Source organism: Lepidochelys kempii, chromosome 2 (genome assembly GCF_965140265.1).
Source record: "Lepidochelys kempii isolate rLepKem1 chromosome 2, rLepKem1.hap2, whole genome shotgun sequence".
NCBI lineage: Eukaryota > Metazoa > Chordata > Testudines > Cheloniidae > Lepidochelys > Lepidochelys kempii.
In genome coordinates this window covers 212,599,582-212,627,182 of record NC_133257.1, presented here as the reverse complement: position 1 = coordinate 212,627,182, position 27,601 = coordinate 212,599,582, and the positions used below count along the sequence as shown (strand labels likewise).

General features: G+C 39.5%; 1 protein-coding gene across 2 annotated transcripts in view; it reads left to right on the top strand.

Annotated features, from left to right (window-relative positions):
- The window catches only part of HDAC9 (histone deacetylase 9), a 704,899-nt gene that overhangs the window by 490,425 nt on the left and 186,873 nt on the right, over positions 1-27,601 (top strand). The window contains exon 13 of one of the 2 annotated variants that reach the window (XM_073333774.1): positions 24,891-25,033. The exons of the other annotated variant lie outside the window; for it this stretch is intronic. Coding sequence (XP_073189875.1) covers positions 24,891-24,914 — 24 coding nt within the window. The 3' untranslated portion in view covers positions 24,915-25,033. Of the gene's footprint in view, positions 1-24,890; positions 25,034-27,601 lie in introns of those variants that run through there. 2 annotated transcript variants of the gene reach the window in all.

The following is a 27,601-nucleotide window of genomic DNA, read 5'->3' as shown; positions in this document are numbered from 1 at the left end:
ATTTGTGTCCATTTATTCTTTTACGTAGAGACTGTCCAGTTTGCCCAATGTACATGGCAGAAGGGCACTGCTGGCACATGATGGCATATATCACATTGGTAGATGTGCAGGTGAACGAGCTTCTGATAGTGTGACTGATGTTATTAGGCCCTGTGATGGTGTCCCCGAATGGATATGTGGGCACAGTTGGCAACGGGCTTTGTTGCAAGGATAGGTTCCTGGGTTAGTGGTTCTGTTGTGTGGTATGTGGTTGCTGGTGAGCATTCGCTTCAGGTTGGGGGGCTGTCTGTAGGCAAGGACTGGCCTGTCTCTCAAGATTTGTGAGAGTGTTGGGTCATCCTTCAGGATAGGTTGTAGATCCTTGATAATGTGTTGGAGGGGTTTTAGTTGTGGGCTGAAGGTGATGGCTAGTGGTGTTCTGTTATTTTCTTTGTTAGGCCTGTCCTGTAGTAGGTGACTTCTGGGAACTCTTCTGGCTCTATCAATCTGTTTCTTCACTTCCGCAGGTGGGTATTGTAATTGTAAGAATGCTTGATAGAGATCTTGTAGGTGTTTGTCTCTGTCTGAGGGGTTGGAACAAATGTGGTTGTATCGCAGAGCTTGGCTGTAGACAATGGATCGTGTGGTGTGGTCAGGGTGAAAGCCGGAGGCATGTAGGTAGGAATAGCGGTCAGTAGGTTTCCAGTATAGGGTGGTGTTTATGTGACCATTGTTTATTAGTACTGTAGTGTCCAGGAAGTGGATCTCTTGTGTGGACTGGACCAGGCTGAGGTTGATGGTGGGATGGAAGTTGTTGAAATCATGGTGGAATTCCTCAAGGGCTTCTTTTCCATGGGTCCAGATGATGAAGATGTCATCAATATAGCGCAAGTAGAGTAGGGGCAATAGGGGACGAGAGCTGAGGAAGCATTGTTTTAAGTCAGCCATAAAAATGTTGGCATATTGTGGGGCCATGCGGGTACCCATAGCAGTGCTGCTGATTTGAAGGTATACATTGTCCCCAAATGTAAAATAGTTATGGGTAAGGACAAAGTCACAAAGTTCAGCCACCAGGTTAGCCGTGACATTATCCAGGATAGTGTTCTTGACAGCTTGTAGTCCATCTTTGTGTGGAATGTTGGTGTAGAGGGCTTCTACATCCATAGTGGCCAGGATGGTGTTATCAGGAAGATCACTGATGGATTGTAGTTTCCTTAGGAAGTTAGTGGTGTCTCGAAGGTAGCTGGGAGTGCTGGTAGCGTATGTACTGTTAATACTTCAACCCCTGTTGTCTCACCCACTGCAGCAATATTTTGGTATAGATGTTGAATAATATCGATGAGACTGAACTTTCTAGGACTCTGCAGGTAAGGGCTCTGGACTCAGTCTGAGAGGAAGGACACAAACCATTTTGGGCTGATTGTATTCAATCTGCAGGACGAACAGGAGTTTTTATTGATCAACAGCATCAAATGCTTCAGAGGGGTCAAGAAGGAGTATAGCTGTACTTCACATATCTATGCAAGGAGAAGGCCATCCACCAGAACAAGTGTTGGGGCCTGACACCTATCTGAGAGGATTCAAGACACTAGCAGATAACAGGTGTGCCTGGAGATATTTTCTTTTAGTAGCTTATCGACCAGCAGGTGTTCGCTCCCAAATTAGCTACCCAGCCCACCATCAGAGAAGACCCACTCCCCATCTGACAATGCACACCACAGCCAGAGGCCATAGTACAGACCGTCTTCCACCATTGCTACAAAGAGAGGTCACAATACAACCACCTATCACAACTGATGCTGCTGTGAGGAACAGCTGTCAGGTAGGGGAGTCTTCTGGAGGAGCTTTTGGGGGAAATGTGGTGGGTCAAAGAAGTGTTTGGCTAGGGGAATAGGGATGGGTGATTTGGATTGAGAATATAGTGTGCTCAGGTTAAAGGATCAATAAGATTTTGAGTGGGAAAACCAGAGAGAATATCATGTATCACAGACCAAGGGAGAAAGGTTTTGAGGGAACTTCCTTTTTAAATATTGGCTGCAGTTCTAAAGTTACCTACAGGCGGGAGATAAAACAGCAAGGAAACTCCACAAAATGTTCTTCAAACTGTCCCTTTGGACAATTGTGTGGGGTTCACTGTGGAACTGGCTTAGTGTTCCTCAGAGAAAGCAGCATGAGTTCCTCAGCGTTATGGTGATAAAGAGCACAATAATTACAGGAACATTTGCTTTCTAACATTTGCTTTTCTAGCTTTATCAGAATAAAGAGAACAATCTTATCCCTAAAGCTATTATGTTTCCCTCTGCTTCACTGAAGAGCTTTGGCCTAGAAACTTCCCTAGCCCACCCCTTTCTGGCTTCCTGCTATGGTTTTAGTGGAACAGTTCATATATCCTCACAAGTCCCCAGATGTATCAGACCCACCACAGTGTTCCTTGGGCCTTCTGCCTCCTGGCTACATGGTCATTGGAAGGCATGTGCTGTTGCACAAAGGAAACCCTCTCTAGAAGGGTTACAAGCACAGAGCCCTAGTTACTGCTGCTTCACACAGTATTAATTTAGGTCCCAGGTACCTGAGTGGATAATTATGACTTCTGTGGGAAGGTAAACAGAGGACAACAGCACCTGCTGCCATCTCCAAGCCCATCCATAAGTTCTTCAGGAAAGAAGAAAGGGATGGGACAGAGGAAGATGGCACAGGAGCAGCACCCTCCACCCCTTCTAGCCCGGTCTGCATCCCCTCTCGTTCAACTGGATGGCGGGTTTTGTCCCTTTGTACCTACTGATTTGTAGCACCTCTGCCCCTTCCTCATAACATCACTGCTTCAATGGGAAGTTCTGGAATAGATAAAGACGGAGGATCCTGGGTTTTACCTACTACACGTAATAGTTTAGAGAACTATTTATCACAGCTGTTTTTTTTTTTTAAGTACAATTTTGTGATTTTTTTTCTATTTTTTTTCTGTTTTCCCAAAAAATCTAATAATTTGGACCAGCTCTATAGCTGGTTGAATAAATAAAATACAGATTTTCACTGAATATTTTCAGGGAGTCAATTCATGAAGCTTGAGAATTTTTGTTTAAAAAAGTTTAAATTCAAAAATTTTCTACCAACTATACTATTTATGGCTACCTAGCATGACACCCAAATTGATTGTTGCATTTCTATTCTTTGTGACTCCTTCAATGATGTTAGATTTATTGTTAAACAAGAATTTTCTTGGTCTAGTAATGGAGATTATAATCAGTAAGCACAGGATTAAAAAAGTAGAGAAAAAAAAACCTATCCTCTGTTCTAGTCTCTATACTTGTTACATCTAAATCTCAATTTAACAATTTGAGTGCATACTATAATAACCAGAGGCAGAGCCAACAGTATCAACCTCTTGTCATCTCTGTTATACCATTTATGAAATACAAATTTACACTATTATTTTTCCAGCTGGAAGACTGTACCCTGATTTCATTATATCATCATCAATTATTAAGACTAACATGTTAATACAGTGCCTGCCCTGAAATCTAAACCTCTTCAAATATCTGCTGAGGCTATGACCAGCTGCTACAGAAACACATTTGGGGTAAAAATATTAGCAAAAATACACAATAAATACTTAACCAAAAAGATATTGGGCACATTTTTCTTCGTTTCATTAAAATTATTTTAAAAGACATGTCTTGATGTGCCAAGTAGGATTTTCCCAGATTTTTAATCCTCTTTATGTTAAAAACACTTTATAATTTCGAGAATATCATATATGGGAAATGGTTTACCTGTCATTAGTCATCTCCTAGAAATCTCAGTGACTGGACATTTAAACCATAGTGACAATCATTCATTAATAGTGCCTTCCATTCCCGTTTTCAGTCTTGGCCCTATGGTGCAAAAAACTGTACCAGTGATCTAATCTGACATCCTCATCTAGTTAAAAGCTACTCCTAGATATTAGTTCCAAACTAGCATTCTAGATAGTGCTAACAACAGTGCCAACCAAAAACAAGAGTGACAAATTGCACCCAAGTGCAATTCATCTGGATATATGAAGGTGGAGATAAATGTGCGGTATCCTTCAGACAAGTTGTCACAAAATACGAAATTTAAGTTCACGTCATTACTAAAAGTCTGAAAAGGGATTTATCTTTCAGTTCTGAAGTATTTGTTGAGCTCTGGATTAGGATAAAATGCTGTCAGAAATGTGTTAGCACCTTGATTTCAAGCAATACCTGAAATTGCCCTTGACTTCAGTGTGGAGATTTCTTTTTTCTTTAACCTGTTTTCAGCTTGTCTTAATGAACATTCCTGAGTTTTCACATACCCTTAGCAGTTTGAACCACACCTTTAAAAAAAATAACTGACTTAACATTTGAGGACAATGACCAAAGACAGGGAGCTTGCAGAACATGCTGCTATTCTCACTTTAACATTATTTTTGTGGGCACCGTGCACTTCTAAAATGGTTACGCTTTCCCCCCAACCGTTGTTATATAAAAGATTTACTGTTACAGTTTGTGTGTGGCCAGGCAATGGCATATGGAAAACATGTTTCCTGCTATTTAATTTAATTACTCCAATCACGTGCCAGCCTCGGGCATGTCATTCTGGACCTCTGAGGCTCTTTGTCTGTCAAAGAGATGGACAATATCTTGGCTTTGTTTAGCTACTCTGAAGGCTGCAGATAAAACCACTGAAATACTGACTGTTTGTTTAACCAAAACTTTGCATTTTTACCATTTGGCTTTGATTTTTTGTTTTACAAAAAAGATGACATTTTGGCCTTGGTGAGCTGAAAAGGAAATAGTAAAGATATGAAGAAGAACTGTCACTTTTGGAGGTTTAATATACAAAAAAAAAAAAAAAAGAATACTCTAGCTTCCTGGTCAGAAATAAGCTTTGTTAGCAGAAACTTAAAGCATGTATCATTGTGTTATTTCAGACTTGGCTGTTAGGACTTTTCCAGCTGCCCCACACTATGTATAACTGTTCCATCAGAATGCATTTAGTTCTTGTCTGACATGTATTGGTGGGTGCAGGTTTCAGTTTTTCTTTTTAAAAGATGAAATTATAAAAGCAAAACTAAGCGTGACTGCATTGCAAGTCATCACACAAGTAGCCTGATAAGGGCTAACTTCATAAAACACCTTTAGTAATTCAGAAGTTATATGAAATATATGTAACAAACTTTAACAGAAATCTGTGTGGTAAATCCTAGAATTTGGTAAAATTACATTTATGGTGCTGAACATTATAAGCCCCAATTCAGGAAAGCACTTAAGAGTGCTTAACTTTTAAGCATGTGCTTAAGTTCCATTGGCTTCAGTACGATCTGAGCACATGCTTCAGTGCTATCCTGAATGGGTGCTTTCTTGAATTAAGGCCACAGATGGTAAATGCTATTAAGTAATATTTAAAGACCAGAAAACCACTTGTAATACATACTTGAGCCTTTTGGGGCTATATCTTTCATGACAGAGAATAAAGAAAGCAAACTTTCACAGTGTCAGTTCCACGAAGCATCTTTAATCAAGGTGAATTCCTTGATTTAAAAAGAAAAGGAGTACTTGTGGCACCTTAGAGACTAACCAATTTATCTGAACATAAGCTTTCGTGAGCTGTAGTTCACGAAAGCTTATGCTCAAATAAATTGGTTAGTCTCTAAGATGCCACAAGTACTCCTTTTCTTTTTGCGATACAGACTAACACGGCTGTTACTCTGAAACCTGTCCTTGATTTAAGAAACTACTATATGTGGAAAGCCTTTTTATGTTACATTTTTTCAGAGCTGAACAAGTTAAGTGTGACTGCGGACAATAGTTAATAGCTTTGTAGTCAGTTTAAGTTAGAGACTTCACTTTCATGTATATTTGAGTAGGATACTGCACCTATGTCCTAGCATATTCAGGTGGAATTTGCTTACAAATGAAATCAAACTGGTTTCTCCAAAGTCACAAAGTAAAGTAATTCCCAGAGTAATGTGTCAGTAGCTCATTCTGAATCAGAGCTCTGGATCTACTTGGCTCTCAGTTTTTGAGAACCACAAGCTGACACCACTTCCCACAATATTAACAGGTGTTTCTCTCTGTTTTCCATTTACCTAGAAACACAAATTGATATGCTGTGAAACCATGTCATTGCAAATCGATTATAGAGGTACTGTGCTGACAACTGTACATAGGTGTGTGCATATACCTAGACATTGATCTAGTGACTGTTTGTGGGTGAGAGTGTGCAAGCAGACAGGAGTCGGGTATAAAACAAAATAATATGTGATTGTAATCTGCATGACTGTGTTGTGGTGTAATGATGTGGAGCTTGAGCTTGATTCAGTAAAACGAAACCAGTGAAGTGATTCAAGGGAGAGGTGATGCAACTGGAGCTTGGGGAGGGAGACAGCAGAGACCATTGCTTTTGCTGTGTCATATTGGAAAGAATAGGTGGTGGGAAAGAGAAGAGGCAGAGAGGCCAGGCAGGAAAAGCTTACATTAATCAAGTCAAGAGTTGACATATCTGTGAGCAATAGGTCAAAAATGTGGTTGTGCTGTTGGGCATATCTGGGGAGTCCCTGCTGTGTTTTGTTTTTTGTTTTGTTTTTTTAAACTGGAAACAAGGGACCTTCCTGGGGACATGTGGGCACAATAAACAAGTGACAGATATTCAGGGCCTGATTTTCAAAATTCTTGCAACTCCAGATCATTTGAAAATAAAGTGCCTACATTTGCACACACAAGTACCATAACTGCATATGCAAGTCAGGCACTTGCACGATGGTTTGCCTCTGCAGTTGTGGTAACAGGTATAAACAGGTATGGAATTGTCTTTGCGTACATCTTTGCACATGGTCTTATATGCCTGACGTTTTAAAAAGCTGTCCATCGGCGTATTAACCTCTTCTCACATTCAATATTTAACCTATTTAGAAATTACAATATATGTTTACTTGTATTTAACGGTCTGTGTGATATGCCTGTATGTATCTCTAATCCATCTACCAGCTAGCCTAATTTTTCATACTAAAAGCAAGTGAAATAGTTCTTTTTGATTTAGTAATCTGAACTAGACGTATTTCAGGTTAAATACCAGACTGTTATACAGTCACACCCTGTTTCAAGTCCTGGCCCTCCATTATGTGGTAATACAGGTTATGTAAATCCCCTGTTGTTGCTCAAAACAGTGTCCCACCAACCAATTTATTCTGAGTATCATGGCTTGCTGCAGAAAGGGATTTGCATGGAAGCAATCCTCCACTTAAACTGCCTCCTCTTGCTTTTCATTCTCGCATAACCTACTGTTTCAGCTTTGCTTGTACCCCTCTAATGGCTGGGTACCGTAGAGGAGACTGTGCTACTTCGGCAAGCTAACAGAGACACTCCTGTAGCTTAGGTGGTAGAGACCTCTGCTTTTACTGCTGATAGTCTAGGGTTCATTCCCCCCTGAAAACCTATGCTAGTGGCTTCTTAGACGAAGTTGCAGAAAGTACTGTAAACCTAAAAATATAAAAATAGTAGTTTTTGTGTTGGACAACAGGTGGTCTTTCTCCCTCTTCCTGCCTGTTCATCACAGACCAATTACCTCATAATTTCTCCTAACAGCTCTAAATCAAAAGGTCTGAGACTCCAAAGTGGGTGTTTTAGGGATGTGAAGCACCTAGTAAGTTATTGGAAACCTGCCTTCCCCATCAGTCTTTAGAGGCACTGGGCATATTCAGCACTTTCCTAAAATCCACTAGTTCCTACGGGGAAGGAGCCATGGACTCCACCTATGGCAAAAAGGAGAAGCTGGTTGGCTGCATGAATACTATGAACCTTAGTGATGGTACTTTCACTCACCTAGAGAATTGCTCCATAGCTGTAGGGAGAACCTCACAAATTTAATCAGTTCTGCACCATGGAGCCACTACATTCGCTACATGACTCAAAAGCAGTAAATAACACATTACCACATTCATGCTATTGTCAGACAGATATGCCTTAAAGAGACACATGCTAAAGTCCTTAACTTGCTGGACAACCTTAGAACACCATCATTCATTAATTGCACCAATTCTGCTTCTTTAGTTCTATCACTTGGTGATGTCATATATTTGCTGTAGTTCTGATGAAGGATTGAGAATACTTATTCATTGGCTGAATTCATTCCATACAGGGCTTAATTCTGCTACACCAGTGTAAGTCCACAGTTGTTACCTTGCACACCAGTGTGACAGCAGAATTTGGCCCATACAGGATTGGCTTCAACTGTCTGTTTACTTCAGCTCTTATTTAAGTAGTCCTGGGTGGACGGTGAGGTGATTTTGTCAGGATTTTGGGCTAGATTTTTGAGCTATAAATTGTAAGCACAGATAATCTATTACTTTTGAAACTCTGTTGGTGAACATTATCCACTTTTTGGGCCTCGTGGTTTTGTTGCTGTTTGTGAACAGTCTCACAAATGGATGTTATTTTTTAAAACACTTGCATGTGGAGGAATGGCGGTACAAAGGCCCATTTTTGTATATGAACAAGAGCATCCTACACGTATGAGGGTATTTATTCTTTACTCTGTGTTATTCTATTTCAAAAGTTCCAGCCGTCTAAGCAGAGAACAGAATCAATATCAGGTGATTTTACATGGACAGTTATATGCCAAAGAACAATAAACGAGCCACTAGTTCTGAAATGTTATTAAAAGTTCTCTCTAATATAACATTAGTCTAAACAAATGTAATTTGTTTTCAGAATTTAATTTCTTCTGTAAAATTTTTTTATTGTGTGTTTTGCTTTAAGCATAATGGCTGCGAGGGTTGCTTTTCTTTCTTTGAGTTCCGACAGTTTTTATTTTTTAAATGCAATATGATTGAATGTCCCTTTGAAGATTGTTTATGGAGAGCAAACAGATCTCCACCCTGTTTGTGGCTCACCACAACCTCGCAGAAGGTTAGCTGGAGAACTCTAAAACAAAATGGTCATGGGAAGCCGCACAGCTTCAGACTTGGAATCTGTTGCTGTGTAATGTTTTCTGTGAAAATGTCCTCTGAGTGTGTTTGGGCATGTAGTACATATAATCGGGACAAAGTCCATGCACATTTATACTGTGTCTGCACACAGGGTGAGCGTTTGTGCAGCAACTGATAGCCTCCTTCCCCTTGGGCTATGTCTAAGGTAGCTTTAAGCCACCTTAGTATCCTCTCAATTCTGCCCTGCGGCGGGTGCCCAATGTAACCTATGTTATGTAGCTCAAGCCAAACTGCCTATACGGATAGCACCACATCTAATCACTGTAGTGAAGTCTTTCGTAAGCCTGATCCCTTCCACTCCTGGCCCATCCCCTGTAGCCAATAGCACCATTGGCTTGTGGAGTGGGCATTTTAAGACTTGCTGGCTCTTTTACTCAGTTCCTTATGCTGAAGGAGTTCTCTTTTGGCTGGATCTGGGACCATGGTTAGAGGAAATATCCCTCCCAGAATAACCTGCTAAATTAAGTGGAGTTATTCCAATTTTCCCCCACTGTACTAGACATGAGAGCAGAACTTAGGTCACTCAGTATAACAGGTTTCAGAGTGGTAGCCGTGTTAGTCTGTATCAGCAAAAACAATGAGAAGTCTTTGTGACACCTCAGAGATTAACAAATTTATTTAGGCATAAGCTTTCATGGGCTAGAACCCACTTCATCAGATGCATGGAGTGGAAAATACAGTAGCAGGTATAAATATTCAGCACATCAACAGATGGGAGTTGCCTTACCAAATAGGAGGTCAGTCTAACAAGACAATTCAATTAACAGTAAGATACCAAGGGAGGAAAAATTACTTTTGAAGTGGAAATGAGAGTGGCCCATTTCAAACAGTTGACAAGAAGGTGTGAGTAACAGGAGGGGGAAATTAGTATGGGGAAAATTAGGTTTTGTAATGACCCAACCACTCCCAGTCTTTATTCAGGCCTAATTTAATGGTGTCCAGTTTGCAAATTAATTCCAGTTCTGCAGTTTCATGTTGGAGTCTGTTTTTGACATTTTTTTGTTGAAGAATTGCCACTTTTAGGTCTGTTATTGAGTTGCAGACAACAACCCAGGAACCAAACCCTGCAACAAACCCCGGTGCCAACTCTGTCTACATACCTGTTCAAGGGACACCATCATAGGACCTAACCACATAAGCCACACCATCAGGGGCTCGTTCACCTGCACATCTACCAATGTGATATGTGCCAGCAATGCTCCTCCGCCATGTACATTTGCCAAACCAGACAGTCTCTACGCAAAAGAATAAATGGACACAAATCTTACATCAGGAATTATAACATTAAAAAGCCAGTAGGAGAACACTTCAATCTTCCTGGTCATTCAATAACAGACCTAAAAGTGGGAATGGTTGGATCATTACAAAACCTAATTTCCCCCATACTAATTTCCCCTTACTGTTACTGACACCTTCTTGTCAACTATTTGAAATGGGCCACTCTCATTACCACTTCAAAAGTAATTTTTCCTCCCTTGGTATCCTACTGTTAATTGAATTGTCTTGTTAGACTGACCTCCTACTTGGTACGGCAACTCCCATCTGTTGATGTGCTGTGTATTTATACCTGCTACTGTATTTTCCACTCCATGCATCTGATGAAGTGGGTTTTAGCCCACGAAAGCTTATGCCCAAATAAATTTGTTAGTCTCTAAGGTGTCACAAGGACTCCTCGTTGTTTTTTTCAGTATAATAGCTCACTCGGAAGAAGACTTAGTGAAAAATAAATACACTGCACTGAAGATGACAACAAAGCATTTGTAACCATAAACAGACGATTAAGGAAACTTTCCACATATACAGTAGTTACCATTTACAAGTTGGCTTTTACCAAGAATTACAAAGCATTGCAAGGGACAACTGTGGTAATGGTCAGGAAATACTAATTTTAATTGTTTTTCTGTAGCTATGGTCTTCTATCTATGTTCCATTCATGATTTTCACCTTCTTTTGTTCCTAAGCACACCTCTGTAAAGCAGTTGCATATTCCATTCACAACTTTCAGTTATCCTCAATGGGATACATGAAGTCAATGAGCTTTGGATCAGTCCCTGAATGGGCAAAGTAACTTTCTCCAAAATTATCACCACTCTAGCCATTCAGAATAATTAGTATAGAGTTTCTTACCACAAGCACTGTATCTGAACCAGTGTTAGTAATTTGAGCTTCTGCCACTGGTACTGGAATGGCCATCATTTTGACAGGTCCTTCCCACTGCAATCTCTGTGACTCAAACCCTTGTTTAGTGCAACATGCCAAGTTCTGTTACAGGTTGTAGCATGCATAAGTGAGTGGGAGATAGGCACTGGTGGTAAACTGAGCTTCAGATCTGAGGTGGACCCAAAGTTTATAAGTGAAGTAGGGAAGGAAGGAGTTTGCTGTCTGGTGATAAAGATGCCAAGGAACTTTCTGGGTAGTACAGCTTAATTGCCTAACTTTTCAGGAAATCATACCTGAGGAGATAGTCTCTTTCCTGCCATTTTTTCCCTCCAGTATGACGAAGAATTCAGTTTACACCAACCTGGGGAAACAGGTTCTAATCTAGACCAAATTCAACTCTGGCATGATTAAATACATTCAATGGACGCCTGTTCTGAATGAGACCTGAATTTGGTTCAGAGTTTAACAAATCTGTATCTCACCTATGGCAGTGACAGTGGTATTCTTTCCTAAAGCAGAAACTTGTACCATGGTTGCTGGTAGCATACGGATGATAAGCTATGTCACTGAGGTCAACAATAATAGCAACAGAGGAGGAGAGAGGTCATAGAGGAAAAAAATACTGTCAAAAGAAAGGGGCCTGAGTAGAAAACATAAGCAAATTTAACAATAAAAGGAATGTAGCAGTAGACCCCAAAAAGTATCGTTTGAAATTTTCTGGAGAACAGCATTCGAAGCATTTTGGGAAAGAGAGAAAAAAAAACTATATGAGACAAACCCTGTGAAATGTTACACCTTCAGTACAATCTCTTTCTAGCAGCTGATCATTTTACTAAAATCATTATAATAACCAGTTTTACACAGTTGAGGTAGCAAGATGAAAGATTTATAGTTTGCACTGGATTTAATGGTATGAGAGGAATTGGTTGCCAAATGGGGCTGTGCTTTGAATAGGGCGCCTTTGGTTTGGTTGGTGTGTTTGTTCTGTGGCTAGAGTTCACTAAAAGAAGTCTTTTGATGTGATGGCCAACAATAACTATCTGGGGAGGGGGAGAAATCCAAATCCTCCATGTTTTAGAGAAAGAACAGAATGAAATACTTGGGTATGTAGAAAAAAATAGGACAACAGATTCCATGATGGTGTGAAGTAGATCAATTCATAGGGTGCTTATTTGATTTGTCACCTTAAAAAAAGATTTATTGACACCAAATCATGGTGGTTAAAAGAACTACCTGGACCTATTTTTGAAGACAAGGCTGCTTGAGAAGAGGGGATAGTAAGTTTGGAACAGAGTCCTGAGCTTTAGAAACAACACTGCTGGTTTGGCTTAGTTTCCAATATTGTTGCCTACTTTTAAATCCTTTCAGCAGGACCTCACTCCATTCTGATGACCAATGAGAATTCCTGTGGAGTAGATTAACCCAACATTTCTCCAACTGCCTAATCTGGTTTCAAAGTGAATTTTTAGCATTAGAATATAAACAGAAGCAAAACGTTTAATATAATCATGAATCTAGGCTGCAATTCCACATATTGTAGCTTTAAAAGTACCTTAAACTCTACAGCATAACTGAAATAAGACTTACAGTTCTTAGAAAGACCTGACATTTCTGCTCTAACCTAGTGCTATATCTTTGAACTTTAACTGTGACTCTTGACTTGCCTGTGAGAATGGAGTTATCCATGTAACATCTTATCCTGTAAATCATTTGCTTAATGGACTCCCCCATTTGGGCTCTTTTTTTATTGCTGGGGATGAGTCTTCAGAAAGAATGTGTCTGTATTCCCTCTCTCTCGCTTGGCATTCTCTCTACTTCTTTGACACTCCTTCTGACATTGAGAAACACCTTTGCATATCATATCTAGCTTGAATTCCTGCAAAGCATAGATGATTCAAAGACTCTGGTTGAAAGTCTAGGCATCACTTTGCATGTCTTTTTAGGTATGGGAGACAGACAAGTCAAAAGTTTATTGCTATTTAACGTTGAATTAATGAGATCAAATGATTCTGTAGCTGTCCTTTATTTTCACTTGATTTCACCAACAAAAGATATCAAGTGCCTGCTCTGATTCAAAAATTTAAAGCAAACAAGAAAATATGTTTTTGTAAACATTTGTGGCACATGGGGTGAATGTTTAGTACAATGCATTAGGTTTAATCCACATAATCCCCACTAGGGGACATGGCAACAGGACACTTCAAGTTATTGATACTACATGATCGGCCCATGGGAGCAAAACAGTAAAAGTTGTTCTGGAAAATGCTAGTACACTAATTGTAGTAAGGAAGGTGGCTAAGTTAGGTATTTTTTACATGGTGTGGTGGTTTAAACAAGTTTAGTTTGTTAGCCATTTCCACATGTACAAACCTCTGTACAGTCATTTTATGGTTAAGGTAAAAACCACTAATGTGTTTTAGGCACTTATTAGGGATATGGCTATATGCCTGTACGTATGTGGGTCACTTCCTAGAGGGCCCAGAATATAATGCAAATGTTCTTTGCCATGCAATGAAAACACATGTGTATTTACTTAATACTTCCATGTGCATCAGCTCTGTTTTATGGGTGAATAAGGCTCATATAATTAATGATGTAGGCAGAGAGGGAGGTACGGGACATGGCAGAAATTCAGAATTATTTTATACACTCTCAAGCTTACTTCATATTTCTCTGAATATTGGACATGAGGTGTGGGGGGTGGAGCGGGGGTAAAATCAGAAAACTCCACAGCCCTCTGTAATCTGAGGGATGAAGTAAGGGTGCTTTAAAAATTACACAAGAAAATCCTTAAAGTATTTGAAATATATTAAAAAATAAAGTGTGCATAGATGTGCGTATGTCACTTTGTTGCCTTTTCTAGTATTACAGTTAGTTCAGAACTAAAAAAATACAGGGACTCTAGTAAGTAGCATAATATAAAATTATATGTTGATTTTTCCATGGGCTATTAATATCTTCTTACTGTGAGACTGTGCTGGTTGGTGTTTTCTGGCTTAGTGATACTTGGCTTGTAGGTAAAGGGGGAAAAAAGAACTAGACCTCCTCCAACATGAATACTGACCTCCAACTGCTATTTAACATAAATTATTTTTGGTTATTTCCAAATTTATCTTTCAATAGAAGATTAAGATATTATGTCTTCCCAGCCTTATTCTGTTTAAGTTTATATATCCTGAAATACTTTAATCATGCTTACCAAGATCACGATCAAGTCAGTGTTAATCTTTGGATGCTGGATGGAATTCAGACTCTCATTCTTTGTGGCATTATAGTAGAAGATTTAGAACTGCCAGTAAGGAAGACAGAAGAACTCTTGCCAATGGTCAGTCATATGAGACAGTGGGAACAGCAGCACAGGACCAGTGGATAGTGTGTTCCACTAGTACAGTACGTCTTATCCTTAGACATTTCTAAGTACATTTCATCCTAATCCAGCCCTTGCTTTTCTTTTATTATTATTCTTCCCCCATTTAAATAAGGAACAATGGTATTATTAAACATCAATGAGGTTCCATTGTTTGGAATAGAAGTTCCCTCCAAGTTTTAGAGTCTAGTGCAAGATTGAATTTCACTTTCCTTTTGAACTTATGAGGAATCAGGACCATTGAAAACATTGCCGTGTAGCCTGTGAATGTTAATGGTATTTAGTTATTGAAATAAAAACTATACGAGGGACTGCATGTCTGAGGAGGTTGGTAATTGGATACAGAGCCTTTCGCCTTTGCGTCAGAGGTTCAAATCTGTCTCTTGTGGATCATGACCGTGATCGGTTATAACCCAACTGTGGCCTATATAAAATGAATGCATAGAAACTATCCCCCTGCCAGTGAAGAATTGTTCTCTGTGGTACGTTTTCTAGTTAGTAGTTTGTCCAGTTTGTAGTGGATAGTTGTCCACATTAAAAACCACTAGAGCTGGTACTAACTGGCACCTAAGAAACCATGCCTTCAAGATACAGATATTTTGTGGAGTGAAGCTGCATCATTCAAATGAGTGCTTTAGGAGGAACTCTGCACACAGTGGAAATAGCCTTGCTGCTACACCACTTCAGGGGTCGGGGTGTTGGGAGGTAAAATATACTCCCCTCACTGCTGGCCTCAGTTCCTTCCCACTCCTTATGGGGTGTCTTGTAGCCCAAAAGGTTCACAGAGGGAGTAATTCATGGGTATGAACACTTAAATTTCTCACTCCTAAAAGTCTCCACAATATTGTTTCCTTAGCTAAATGTCTGTGAGAAAATTGCAGGGCATCATTATGACATTTGGGGGTGTTCAGATCTGGGGGTTTGGTTCAGGTCATTGTAGACAGAAGGGCCATATATTAGTTCAGATATTGACTGGATTCAAATTCTCCCAAAGTTCAGAATAACTCCATGTAGAGGGGCTTAGTTTGGGCATCTCTCTAAAATGTAGGCATTTCAGTCAATGGGAGATTTCCCATGGACTTGGATGAAAGTAGATCAAGCCTTATCTTTTACAATGGCCATTTGTAAGTAATTAATTGTATTATATAGTGCCCTATACTAAGTGTGGAGAATTGCACATATATATATACACACACACCCACACACGAAGGCCAAGGCAATATTAAAGGTAGCTTTGTTGGGAATTTAATGGCTGTCATTGGCTGTTGTGCCATAGATGGGTGTGGTTTCTACAGACTGAAAAAACACATGACAGTGGCCAATTTCAGAAGTAATGCAAAAGGCAGTATAAATTAGACCAGTTTTCTCTTTGTGATTAGGAGTTTAAGTGGGTGTAAGGAAGGGGCTACTTTAAATCACACATTGAGCTCCCCGGCCTGTAAATGACACCACTTAGATAGTTTATCACAGGGTACAGTGGGCGAGAGGGAGTCTGAGTGTAAGGAGGAATTATGCATGGATTTCTGAATTTGGCCTGTCCTGCCCCATAGATTTTATAATCTAATGTTTCCTATTAAAGATGTTGAAAATGCAAATCTGTCTTTGAAGTGATTTAAAGTTAAATTCCCCTCCCTTGCAGTTTCAGTTTCATATAAACTAAACTTCCACTGAGAAAGCCCCCTCTGAAGCTAGTACCAGGACACCACCGTGTAGTGTCCAGCAGGTGTTGCTGTAAGAACAGCATGGCCTGCACTCTTTTCCAAGAGAAGCAAGTACAATCAGTGGGACTCCCAAGTCCTCTTTAAAATGCAGGTCTCTCCGTTGGCAGTGCAACTGACTGCTGCTGTGTTACTGGAGTGAACCCACTTCTGATATTCACTGTGCTAAAAACTTTAGTAGATGAGAAATTAAACTGATGATAGGGAAGAGTCTTTAGATTTGAGAGTCGTCAGAATCCTAATGGCTTCTAAAAACAAAACAACCAATCACACAGTACACAGTTTGCAGTGCATTAGCAAAGGGAACACACCACTATTTCTTCCAAACAAAATCAAAGTGTTAAATTGTTTTTTAAATGCAGATTGAGAGAAATGAAATTATGGGCAATAAGCTAGTAGCCAAAAAAAGCAAGAGAGGCTAGAATGTTGGTAACCAATTGCAAGCACGGAATCCAAGCAAAACATCTTGAATTGCTAGTACTGTAATAAATTACAGTTTTCACTTTTGTATTTTGTAAGTGAAAACAGCACTAAGTCAAGCTTGAGAAACGCAGAATAAATGATGACCTTTTTATTTACCTGCACCCATTACGAGTCCGAAGAACTACAGAGTGGAGCAATAAATGAAACAGCTGAAGCAGAGTTAAAGACAATCAAAAGAATAGCTGCATTAAGGGACAGATCCATCTCTAATGAAGGAGGGTTCCTGTGCGGCTGAAGAGTTAATTGTCAGGTAGCAATAGATGAAAGCCAAACAGTCTGTAGGATGGTCTGCTACAATGGCTGTTATCTCATTTTCTTCCATGGATTAATTTTCCCTCTTTAACTTTAATGAGATAAAAGTCTAAGGGTAGGAGGTGGCCCTGGAGTGTTCAAAGGGCAAGAAGTGGTCAAGAGCTGGTTTATCTCAAACTTTGATTAGCCTATTTGATAAGTGATACTAAGCACCCTGATTGGTGACTGATTGGGAAACTTGGCCTCCCCCAGCTGGATAGTGAACATGTAAACTCTCTCCTTTAGTTAGTATCTACCTTGGATAGGGGCAAGAGTGATTTATTTCCTGGCCAGGTCCTGGAGTGTATCTACTTTGATTGGCTCCCTTGATCTTGACATCAGTCATTTGGTTTTCAGAGAGAGGGGAACACAGAAGATAATGAAAGCTACATTAGAGAGGGTCTTACAGTTTTTGCAAATGGTATTTTATCTTCAAAGGCAAGTATCTTTCAACAGTAAAGGAGAATTTATTTCCTATTTAAAGAATGTTAACATGAAATACATTACTATTTTTTCCTTTGCTTTTACAACTTTTCTGCAGATTTTTCCTTCACTAGAACTGTAGTTAGTCTTGTTTAAAAGAGGAAAAAAGTGGCATGAAGTACCGCCCTCAAATACTGAATAAGACACGTTATGGTACTTTCCATACAGGTGCCCACAGGCAGCAGCTTGATGCAGAAGCTACCAGTCTAGCTTCTCCCAGAGTGTGTAGCCTAGGTTAAGTCTACACTAGGAATGAAAGACGAAACGAGGAGCGTGTAAGGGGCCTAGGAAAATAAGAGCAGAGATGAAGACAAGACAATTTGCAAGTCACACACATTACTGACTCTTAGTGTGTAACTTTCATACAAGAATTCATGGCAGTAAAAACCTTAATAGTTAAATAAAACTAAACTATACCCCAGATTTGGGCTTTGGCAAATATCACCAACATAGCGAACCTCCCCAGGACGGCTCTATGCCAGCCCCTTCTTGACTTTCAGAGTAAGGGACAAACCTGGGGTGTACTGAGGAAGAGAATAGCTGCACACTGCTATTCTCAGCAGGACAGCCCACAGAGCACAACTGTAGCACAGTGTAAGTTAAAGTTATGCCCAATGAGCATACGGACCAAGACAGGTGACTTATACAATGGAGAACTGGGAGCATGTTATCTTCCCCAGATTACTATAAAATGCACAAACTCCTAAAAAACTGAAATGCACTTTAACATTATTAATTCTAACACAACAAAACTTCACTTAAATATGTCCTGTCAAACTCTTGGAAAATCCTTCAGCTGTTCTCCAAAATTAGCAAAAGTAATTCACGCTAGCTCCAGAGTGAAATACTTTCCTGCTTTCTCTTTGTTAAGCCACCCACCTGCTGATCTCCCTTGCTCAAAACCAAAAAACTGACACTTACCTATATCCTCCAAGATAAACAATTTCAAATATGCCTCCACTGAGTCAAAAAACCTACCAGTTGCACTTTCTGAAAGTAATGGACTTAAACTCTATAGTTAACTGAAGTGTTCCATACTTTTCTCATTTCCGTTTTATTAGTGATTAAGTACAGTTCAATGTATTTTAAAAGTGAAGGACTTACAATCAAGACATTACCATACAATTGTAACTTGATATGTCAAGGGTAAATAGTACAACACCAGAGTTACAAACTGACTGTTTAACCATACACCTCACTTGGGACCAGAAGTACACAATCAGACAGCAGCAGAGACAAAACAAAACAAAAAAAGCAAATACAGTACAGTACTGTGTTAAATGTAAACTACTAAAAACATAAAAGGGAAAGCTTAAAAAAGATTTGGCAAGGTAAGGAATGTGTTTTTGTGCTTGTTTCTTTTAAATTAACATGGTTAAAAGCAGCATTTTTCTTCTGCATGGTAAAGTTTCAAAGCTGTATTTAGTCAATGTTCAGTTGTAAACTTTTGAAAGAACAATCATAAAATTTTGTTCAGAGTTATGAACAATCTCCATTCCCAAGGAGTAACACTGAGGTTCTACTCTAGCTACAATATCTAAATTTGGATAAAATAGTTTCAAAACATTTCTCATTAGTGCCCTTTTATTAATCAGTATCTTTCCAGGCAGTGGGCATAGTAGGAATTAATATGCTGACTAAATCTTGCAAGGAGATATTGATAACCAGGAGTCAAAGCATTTGCATTTCTAAGTGGAATACAACCCTCTGTCTGGAAGAACTAATCACGGAGATGTTGCCTGCATAGTCAGGATATTCCTAATATAATCATATTTTCACTGGAGAGGAATTACATAACTAGTTAGGACACACTATATAGCAAAAAAATAAAACATCTCCCAAACAACCACCCCCAGCAAAGTACATGTCCTCTTCTGAGAGGATTCTTTTCCAGTCCTGAATGAGGATTGTAGTGATCCAAAAGAGATCACTGTTACAATAGAACAATTTTCCCCAAAGCACTGTACTGATCATGCCAGGTACTGAGCACTCCATACAAAGTACTGAAATAGCTCATCTTCCATTGAGGTGAATGAGAATGAAGGAGCTCAGCATCTCTCAAGATCAGACTCTAATTGGCCATCAAAGCAAAACTAATATTCTGTACCCTGTACTTCTGCTTACAGTGATGAAGCTGGGGAGGTGTGTAAATTCACAGACAGGCAGAGAAGGGAGGCACGCGTGAGCAGGCAACACCAGTGAATGAACACAAAGCTACCAAAAATCTTACACAAAAGTGAGGTGAACAAGCTACTTCCAGGATCCTTTAACTTGTGGCCATAACAATTCTATAGCCAGTAAGCAAAGCTTTGTCAACACTGCAAGGTCAGTCTTTATGTTAAAAAAAAAAAACTGCTCTTGGACAGTGTCTCCAATGTATTAGAGAGAGAGTATTCTTCACCATAACGTATGTATGGCTTTTGGGGTTCCAGCTTTCCCCCCCTTGTGTACACAGTTAGTGTGGTCAATCCAAGGAAAATCTGACCATTCATTGAAGTCTGTGATTCCCTTGTATCCCTGCTGTGGTATCCTAGAACAGTGATTCAATAGATAATCCATATACAAAATTCCTTGTTGGCTTTATTGGCTTCCTCTTTAAAACAAACCAACTCCGGTATAGTATAGGAGCTGGTAATCTGTGGGATAACCACCTTTCCTGAGAGTTCAATCTCAATTTAGTGACTAACGATCCAGAATTTTAATGTCACCAGTTGAGGATTTGCAGTGGCACCAACAGCAGAAAACACGCTGGCAGCAAGAGTGGCACAGCTGGGAGTATCAGCATGAAGCAGATGGGATGGAGATAGAACCCCTACACTGTGCCTTGAATGCAACCAGATTTTGTGCGCAACATTGTAAAGGACTACTTCTTATTCTCTAAGTACCATGAACAGTGTTCAGTCAGTGTTTGCCAGCACAATCCAAAAAGAAGGATCTCCTTCCTCAGACATGCTCCACCAAACTGCAATTCCATTTTCGAGGTTCTTTTTACTTGTTGTAAGTCCCCATCAGCAGACATGCAGAAGAGCCACTGGACAAAGAAATGAAAAAATACTATGTGTATGCAAGTATATAAAATTAGAAGAGAGCTATAGCTGTGCATAAAATCCTTCATAAGAGTAAGTGCATTAATGTATTGGCAGATACTAGTGTATGTTTGATGATAAATCATGACTTGGTTTCTCTCTTCTCCCTTTCCCCTCCCAACAAAATGACTAAAAGCTTTCCCTCATTCCACCACCCTTTTTTAAAAAAAAAAAAAAAAAAAAAAAAGTTAAAAGAGCCTTTTAAAAATTCCTCATTCTTAATGCTCTGAAATGCATGGGTTCATAAAATTAAATTACAATATTTTATCTGTTTGGGATCAGTACTGTTTCCTCCTTTGCCTCGTGTTTACTTTCCTGCAGTAGCTGACATCAAAATGTTTTCTGGAATGCTGGGACTAAATAAGTTATGCTTAACTCAATATCTAATGCAAATAGCCCTGGGGAAGCTTCAGCAACACAATCATAAAAGCTACAGTTTCTTTTAATAGCTTGCCACACTTTGCTGATATAGTATTTCTCTAATCACCAATCTTTACGTGCCTTCCTGACCTTGGAGCTCTCTGCCCAAATGACTTTGTGGTATCAAAGGCCTGTGTCATTGGAAGAGTGAATGGCTTTCATTTTTCCTCCTGAAACTTCCGGTTCCTGGCATCTGCAAAGAATTATTCCAAGTACTGCTTTGCTGCCTTGCGGCCAGTGCCCTATAGTGGCCTGACTGATGGAAGTGACTTTTCCCAAAAAGGTTATTGTGGTCAGCAATAGGTGGAAGCTGCAGTCAGCAAGGAATCAGATCTGCTTTCTCAGCTGATTCTGTTTGACTATTAATTGTCACAGTGTCATTATGTTTGTGGTAGTTTAATTACCATCTCTTTTTAGCAGACTTCAAATAAACCAGCTCTTTACCATGTTATATAGGTTTGCTATATCAGAACAGGGGCTTTGAAAAAAGCCAGCCGCAGATTCAGAAAGCATCATGTTGCAATGAACAAGACTATTCAATTCAGTTGCATCTGAAGTGTTTTTTTACCCACGAAAGCTTATGCCCAAATAAATCTGTTAGTCTTTAAGGTGCCCCCGGACTCCTCATTGTTTTTGTGGATACAGACTAATACTTACGGCCATTCAATGTCTATGTTTGAAGATTTGTGTAGCACTTGAAGTGAGGCAGAGGGGCTATTCTTCAGAACACTTTATATAGTACGTGGAGGCCAATAATTCATACATGGATGTGCAGTGACATTTATTAAAATATGCACTGACTTTTCAGGTAGATGGTTACAGAAGGGACAAGCCCTTGAATTTAAAGAAAAAGAAAAGCACTTGAATACTCTCTCTATTCAGAAAGTCAAATGTTTCTCACTCATAGTTGAAAAATCAAACAAGTAATTCTGGGAACCCTGCACATCAGCACTGGGTTAAAGGATGATTTCCAAGTCACATGAGATAGACAGACCGGTTGGATTCAGATTCTCAGCAATGGGACCTACATTGAATATTGCAGTCAGACCCATAATAAGCGAACAATCTAACTTCTCTTCCACCACTCCCCTTGCTCCTCAGTTCCATCTCAATGTGTTTTTTAACTCTTATCTGTTATATGATTAGCCCTATCTAGAGAACCCCAGATAATTCTTGTGGGAGGGCCAACAAATTGTGAGAAATGCACCACTTTTTTTTTTTTTTTTGGTGGTGGGTTCAACAATAAAAAGATCCCTTTTTCATTATTTTATTATTTGTATTACAATAGCATGTAGAGACCCCAACTGAGGTCAGGAGCCCACTTTGTTACACACTGAACAATTGCACAGTAAAAGACATTCCATGCCTTGACAAATTTACAGTCTAAATTGACAGCACAGATGAAGGGGAAACAAAGGCACAGAGAAGTTAAATGATATGCCCAGGGTCACACAGCTGGTCAGTGACAGCTGCAAACAGAACTCAGGTTTTAGGATTCCCAATCTAGTGCTCTGTTCACTGGGCCACCCGCCCCAGGAATATTTTATTTAAATTCTCAGACTCAAGTCTAGACACAAAACAAACAAAAATGGACTCCAATCTGAATCCTCCACTGCCCTGCAAAAAAGCACCAGGGCTTTGAACCATTCACCCAAGTAAACATTTCCTCGGCATCTCTCTACCACCTTTCTTTGGAGCACAGCAGCTCCTTTTATTAAGAATGAGATCCACCTGCTTCTCTCCTTGTCTGCATCCTGGCACTCAGTGGTGCCTTCTCCCTTTCCATAACCAGAGGAAAGGAGGTAGCCACTGTGCCTGGTTATTTCCTGCAGGTTGTTTCCTTCGCACCCACCTCCCACCATTGTCATTAAAAAAAAACATGCAGGTTTTGATCCCAGAGGCCTCCTCGTCCACTCCTTTAGATCCCCAATGGACCTGTATACCACATACACACAAAACCAGCTGACAGGTGATAACTTTCTAAGGGCCATTATCCCAATGACACTGGCATTAGCGTCATGGAAAACAGATAAGGCGTAAAACTGAAGAGCCAGCTACCACGGTATGTGATCTTGGGGTTGGAGTCCTCATGGCCTAACGCCAGTGCAGAGATGCATGATCAGTTGCAGAATGACTGAGTTCCCAAATAAACAATACATTGCAGTGAATGTTCACCATAGCCTGGATTCCAAACCTGTATGGACAGAGATCATCACTAAGATCCAGAGAGCCTCATCCATTGATACAATAGTAGAGGCACCCATTTCTGAATAATCACACTCTAACTTTGGGAAGAATTGATTAATACTGTATGTGCTGGTCAGATGCTGGTAACAGACCCCATGGCAATCAGGCTGATCCTTTTTTGTTCCCTTAATTTTCGTGGGCAAGTGTCCAGTGACCGCAATCACAGGTGAAGGTCTGAGCTTGGCATCCTAGATACACACCATGAGTCCTTGTCCTCCTGACTACCTGGTTTGAGTTCCCTTATCCCATCACACTATCCACAGTGATTCCTTAGCCTGCTTAGCTATCTGTCCCAGCACTCAGGACTTCAGATATGGGCATGGTGGCTTCTCAGGACACTCAGCACTACGTATTCTTCAGTCCACTATGAGGCATTAGCCAGCAGGGTCTGCTGGTACCAATAAAACCAGCTCTTCACTTTCACAGGCAGAACATCCAAGTACAATACAAATACCATAGAATACAATAATGCCCAGTCTAGCCATCACTGTTTGAATCTCTGGTTTCAGCCCATGGACTGCAGCATGCCAGTAGTTATACAGGTACATTTTTATTAGGAAACATATAGTCCAGGTGAAATTATTGAACAGCTAAATCCTAAATACAGAACAGGAAAATCAAAAAGGGATTAAGAAATATAATGGAACAATGCCAATAAACAGGTAAACATCTGTTGGGAGGAATAAGCAAGCACAACCTTGTTTTTCAGCATCTCAGGATTTACTTTTTATGATTTTTTTTAAATGTTCTGCATAAACTATATGATTTAGTTTTGCAAAAAGAAAAGGAGGACTTGTGGCATCTTAGAGACTAACAAATTTATTTGAGCATAAGCTTTCATGAGCTACAGCTCACTTCATCGGATGATTTAGTTTGTCACTGGTCCCAAATCAAGAACACTTGGGGACAACTGTAACATAACCCTGAGTGAACACAGGGCCAACATAATTAGGACTAAAGACATGAGATGCGAGGGGAAATAGTCTGCATAATTTCACTTGGTAAACACCCCCATGGAAAGTGGCATGTAGGAAATCTGCATACTAACAAACCTGTCACAAATCAAGGACAACTAAATAGAACAATTAGAATTAACATTTTGCTTTGACTGGTTTTTAAGGCTCTTTTCACTTTTACTATATGCAGTTAAAATTGTGGTTTTTCACTTAAGGCAACATTCTCTATTACATTTTTCCTCTAACTTTGTTTGGGCTTTAGAAATACTCTCTCTTTTCTTTTCTGGGATTTGTTTTGAAGAATAGCTAGTGAAGGTCAAATTCTGCACTTCCTTATCCTAATGTAAATCCAGGATAACTCTAGTGGCTTCAGTGGAATTAATCTAGATTTACACCAGCGTACATGATAACACAATTTGGCCTCAAAACCAAATCACAATGATGAATTATGTTTTGTGAATCTTAATTTTAGTAGCCAGTTGAGTTAGGTGACTTCCTTCATTGACTATAGCACTGTTTTCTTCTCTAAGGTAACTAGGTAACAAAAGCAACCTAATTTCATGAAATATAAAGGCCTATGTTTTCAAAAGTGACCAGTGATTTTAAAAAAATCAGTCCCTTCCCTCCACCCCCAAAAGCTAGATTGGGGAAAGGTGTGTGTGTTTGTATATTTTAAAATATTTTAAAAAAATATATTTGTTCCTTCTTCTCTAGTTTGTTCCTTTTCAGCTTCTCTAATGGTTGACAATTCTTGTGATTTTAATGAAAGTTTTGTGATATGTGAGGATGTACTAAAGTCCCACCTTTCTGAGAAGCCTGATTATGTGAGGAACTCAGCTTCCATTTACATAAAAAGTAAGTTTCTTTTCCCCAGGGTGTTAGAAGTCTGAAAATGTGACCCAAATGCACACTAAAGACTCAAAAAACAGAAGGCAAATAAAAAGAAATCCAAATATATTAATTTTAAAACAGCTCTTGATTTTTAAGCTAATCTCATTATTTTGCCCCCCCCCCTTTTAATGTTTGGAGTTGGCAATACTGCTCTCACTGGTTCACTTCAACCCCTAGTCTTTTTTTAAGTCTTGTCCTAAGTGGAATATGCATCGACTAATGTTTAATAGAGTCAAACATGTTATGTTTGTGTGAGATCAAAGTTCAAACAAGTTCACCCATCCTTACCATGCAACATAATAAATATTACGATTATTTCTGAAATGTACTCTGCCTTCCTTGGTCCAAGATCAGTTGGAGAGTCGAGAAATTGGAAACTACACTTTATTTTGCAGTCTGTAATATAGTATGTGCTGACACAGCACTATTTTCCAATTTTTTTTATCCTCTACTTTTTTGTAGATCAGCAAGTATAGATTTCCCCCCTCTCCCCCAATCAATTAACCCCCTCTGGTAGTGTTTTATTTTCTCTTCATATTAAATACAGTGAAACCTGAGGATTCTACTTGTAACAGACAATCCTGGTCTTTAGTGAACATTTTAAACTCTCCCCAAGGTTTCCAGTACAATTTTGTTCTCACTTCAGTTAAACATCCACTCTACCCCTCAACTGATACTTGCTGGTGGTTGGTTATAAGTGAGAAAAAAAAGGGGGGGGGGGGAGTTGTTCTTTCTTGATTCATAATGATGTATAGAGAAGGTCTGGAAAGCTTTCAGTTTTATTTTCTTAAGGGTCTTTTTCTCCCCTGTATATTTATATTAGGAAAAAAATCAGGTCTTGTGTCCTGGAAGACTTTATGACGACTGAAGAACTAGTGAAGTGATGACATCACAAAAGCCAAGGAGGTGAAAGCTGAGCTCTTGAGAGGGGAAGGGATTTTGAGTCAGACTGTTTAAAATTCTGCTGGGGGGGGGGGGGAGGATTGTGTGTGTTTTTGTTTTTATTAACCCCCTGTTAAACTCCAATGACTAATATTTTGGAGAAAGGAAGTCTGTCAAGGATTCCAATCCCACTATAAGTAGGGCATGAGAACTAACAATATGCATCTCTGAAACCCGCAAAAAGTCCTCCAACAAAACAAGGTAAGACCAGATACTGACATCTCTGATATTTCTAAGGTTAAACATCCATGTTAAAAAAAAAAAAACACAACAGCCCTTCTTTATTATTCACAGAAAACAATTGCGTACAGATGATGGCAGCCCTAAAGGCTGGCTGAGTTTGTGCTCCAGTTGCAGTGACCTATATGGCCCATGGCCAGGGCACAGGATTGCTGAGCTGTAAAAATGTGTTGACCACACTTATCTCTCTCCAGAATGCCCTCTGAGCAGAGGGCTCCTACTCAGGAGATGCAGTCCTGGCATAGCAGTCTTCTGCACAGGACAGAAGAGAATCTGTGCTAGGGGGCTTATGCTTCCCTTAAGGCAACAATGAATCTGGTCCTTTGTGCGTTCATATGTATGGTGGCAGTATATTGAACAAAGAGTTCCCAGCATTTCCTTCATACAATGGGGCTTGAGACTTCTCCCGTTTGTACCACAAGAAATCTTGAAGCCAGTGGAGTTACACCTGTATAAAAGCAATGAAGTAAAAGTAGAATCAGGCCATGTATGTCATCAGAGCACATGGCCTATTGCTGAATTTAGTCCATACACTGTACTTTCTGCACAGAATGAGGGCCAAATATTTTTATTTTTAAAAAAAATGGTGCTCATTGTTAAAACATATTTATAATACCAAAAATGAATTAACTGAGCAGAAACAAAAATGAAAGGACTGTAGGTTATGATCAGGGATGAAGTGATTCAGATAAAATAACCCATTCGTACTGGTTTGACAGGGTTTTTGGAGAGCATTGAGAATACAAGCTTCCTACAACTATGAACGGGTGGACAAGAGGCTTTTGTAGATGGTTAGCGAACCAGATTCTTATCTGAATTTTTTTAAATGCTGCTGGGGTTATGTGGCAATATTATTTATGTGCTAGTACATGTAGAGCCTTGTATATGCATCTTAAATATGTATTTTCTTCTAGTTTGAATTGAATGTAAAATATGGGGATACATTAGTTTCTAGTAGAGTTCACTTTTGTGCATCTCTGCATATCTTGTTTCTGGTATGGAAAGCATCAAAATACTGAGAGAGATCCTTGTGCTATATATAGCCTGAGAAGGTACCAGAAATCTTGTACAACTTTTTTTTATTCATGAGATTTCCACTCTGTTTTGTTTTTTACCTCCAGAGTGTTGAAATAGTTATGAGAAGGTTGAGTCAGGAATCCAACCATAGACAAAGTACCATATTTACTTGAGTGTGTGGTGTGTTCAGTTTCCGTAAAGCTGGTATTCTGGTAAAGATGACAAGTCAAATACTTGCAGCTACACCTATGGGGAAAAGTCAGGTCTTACACAGAGCAGGAAGCAAAAACAGCCCCCAGGTGGCTTTGGAGCCATCTTACCACAGTATCTCTCTG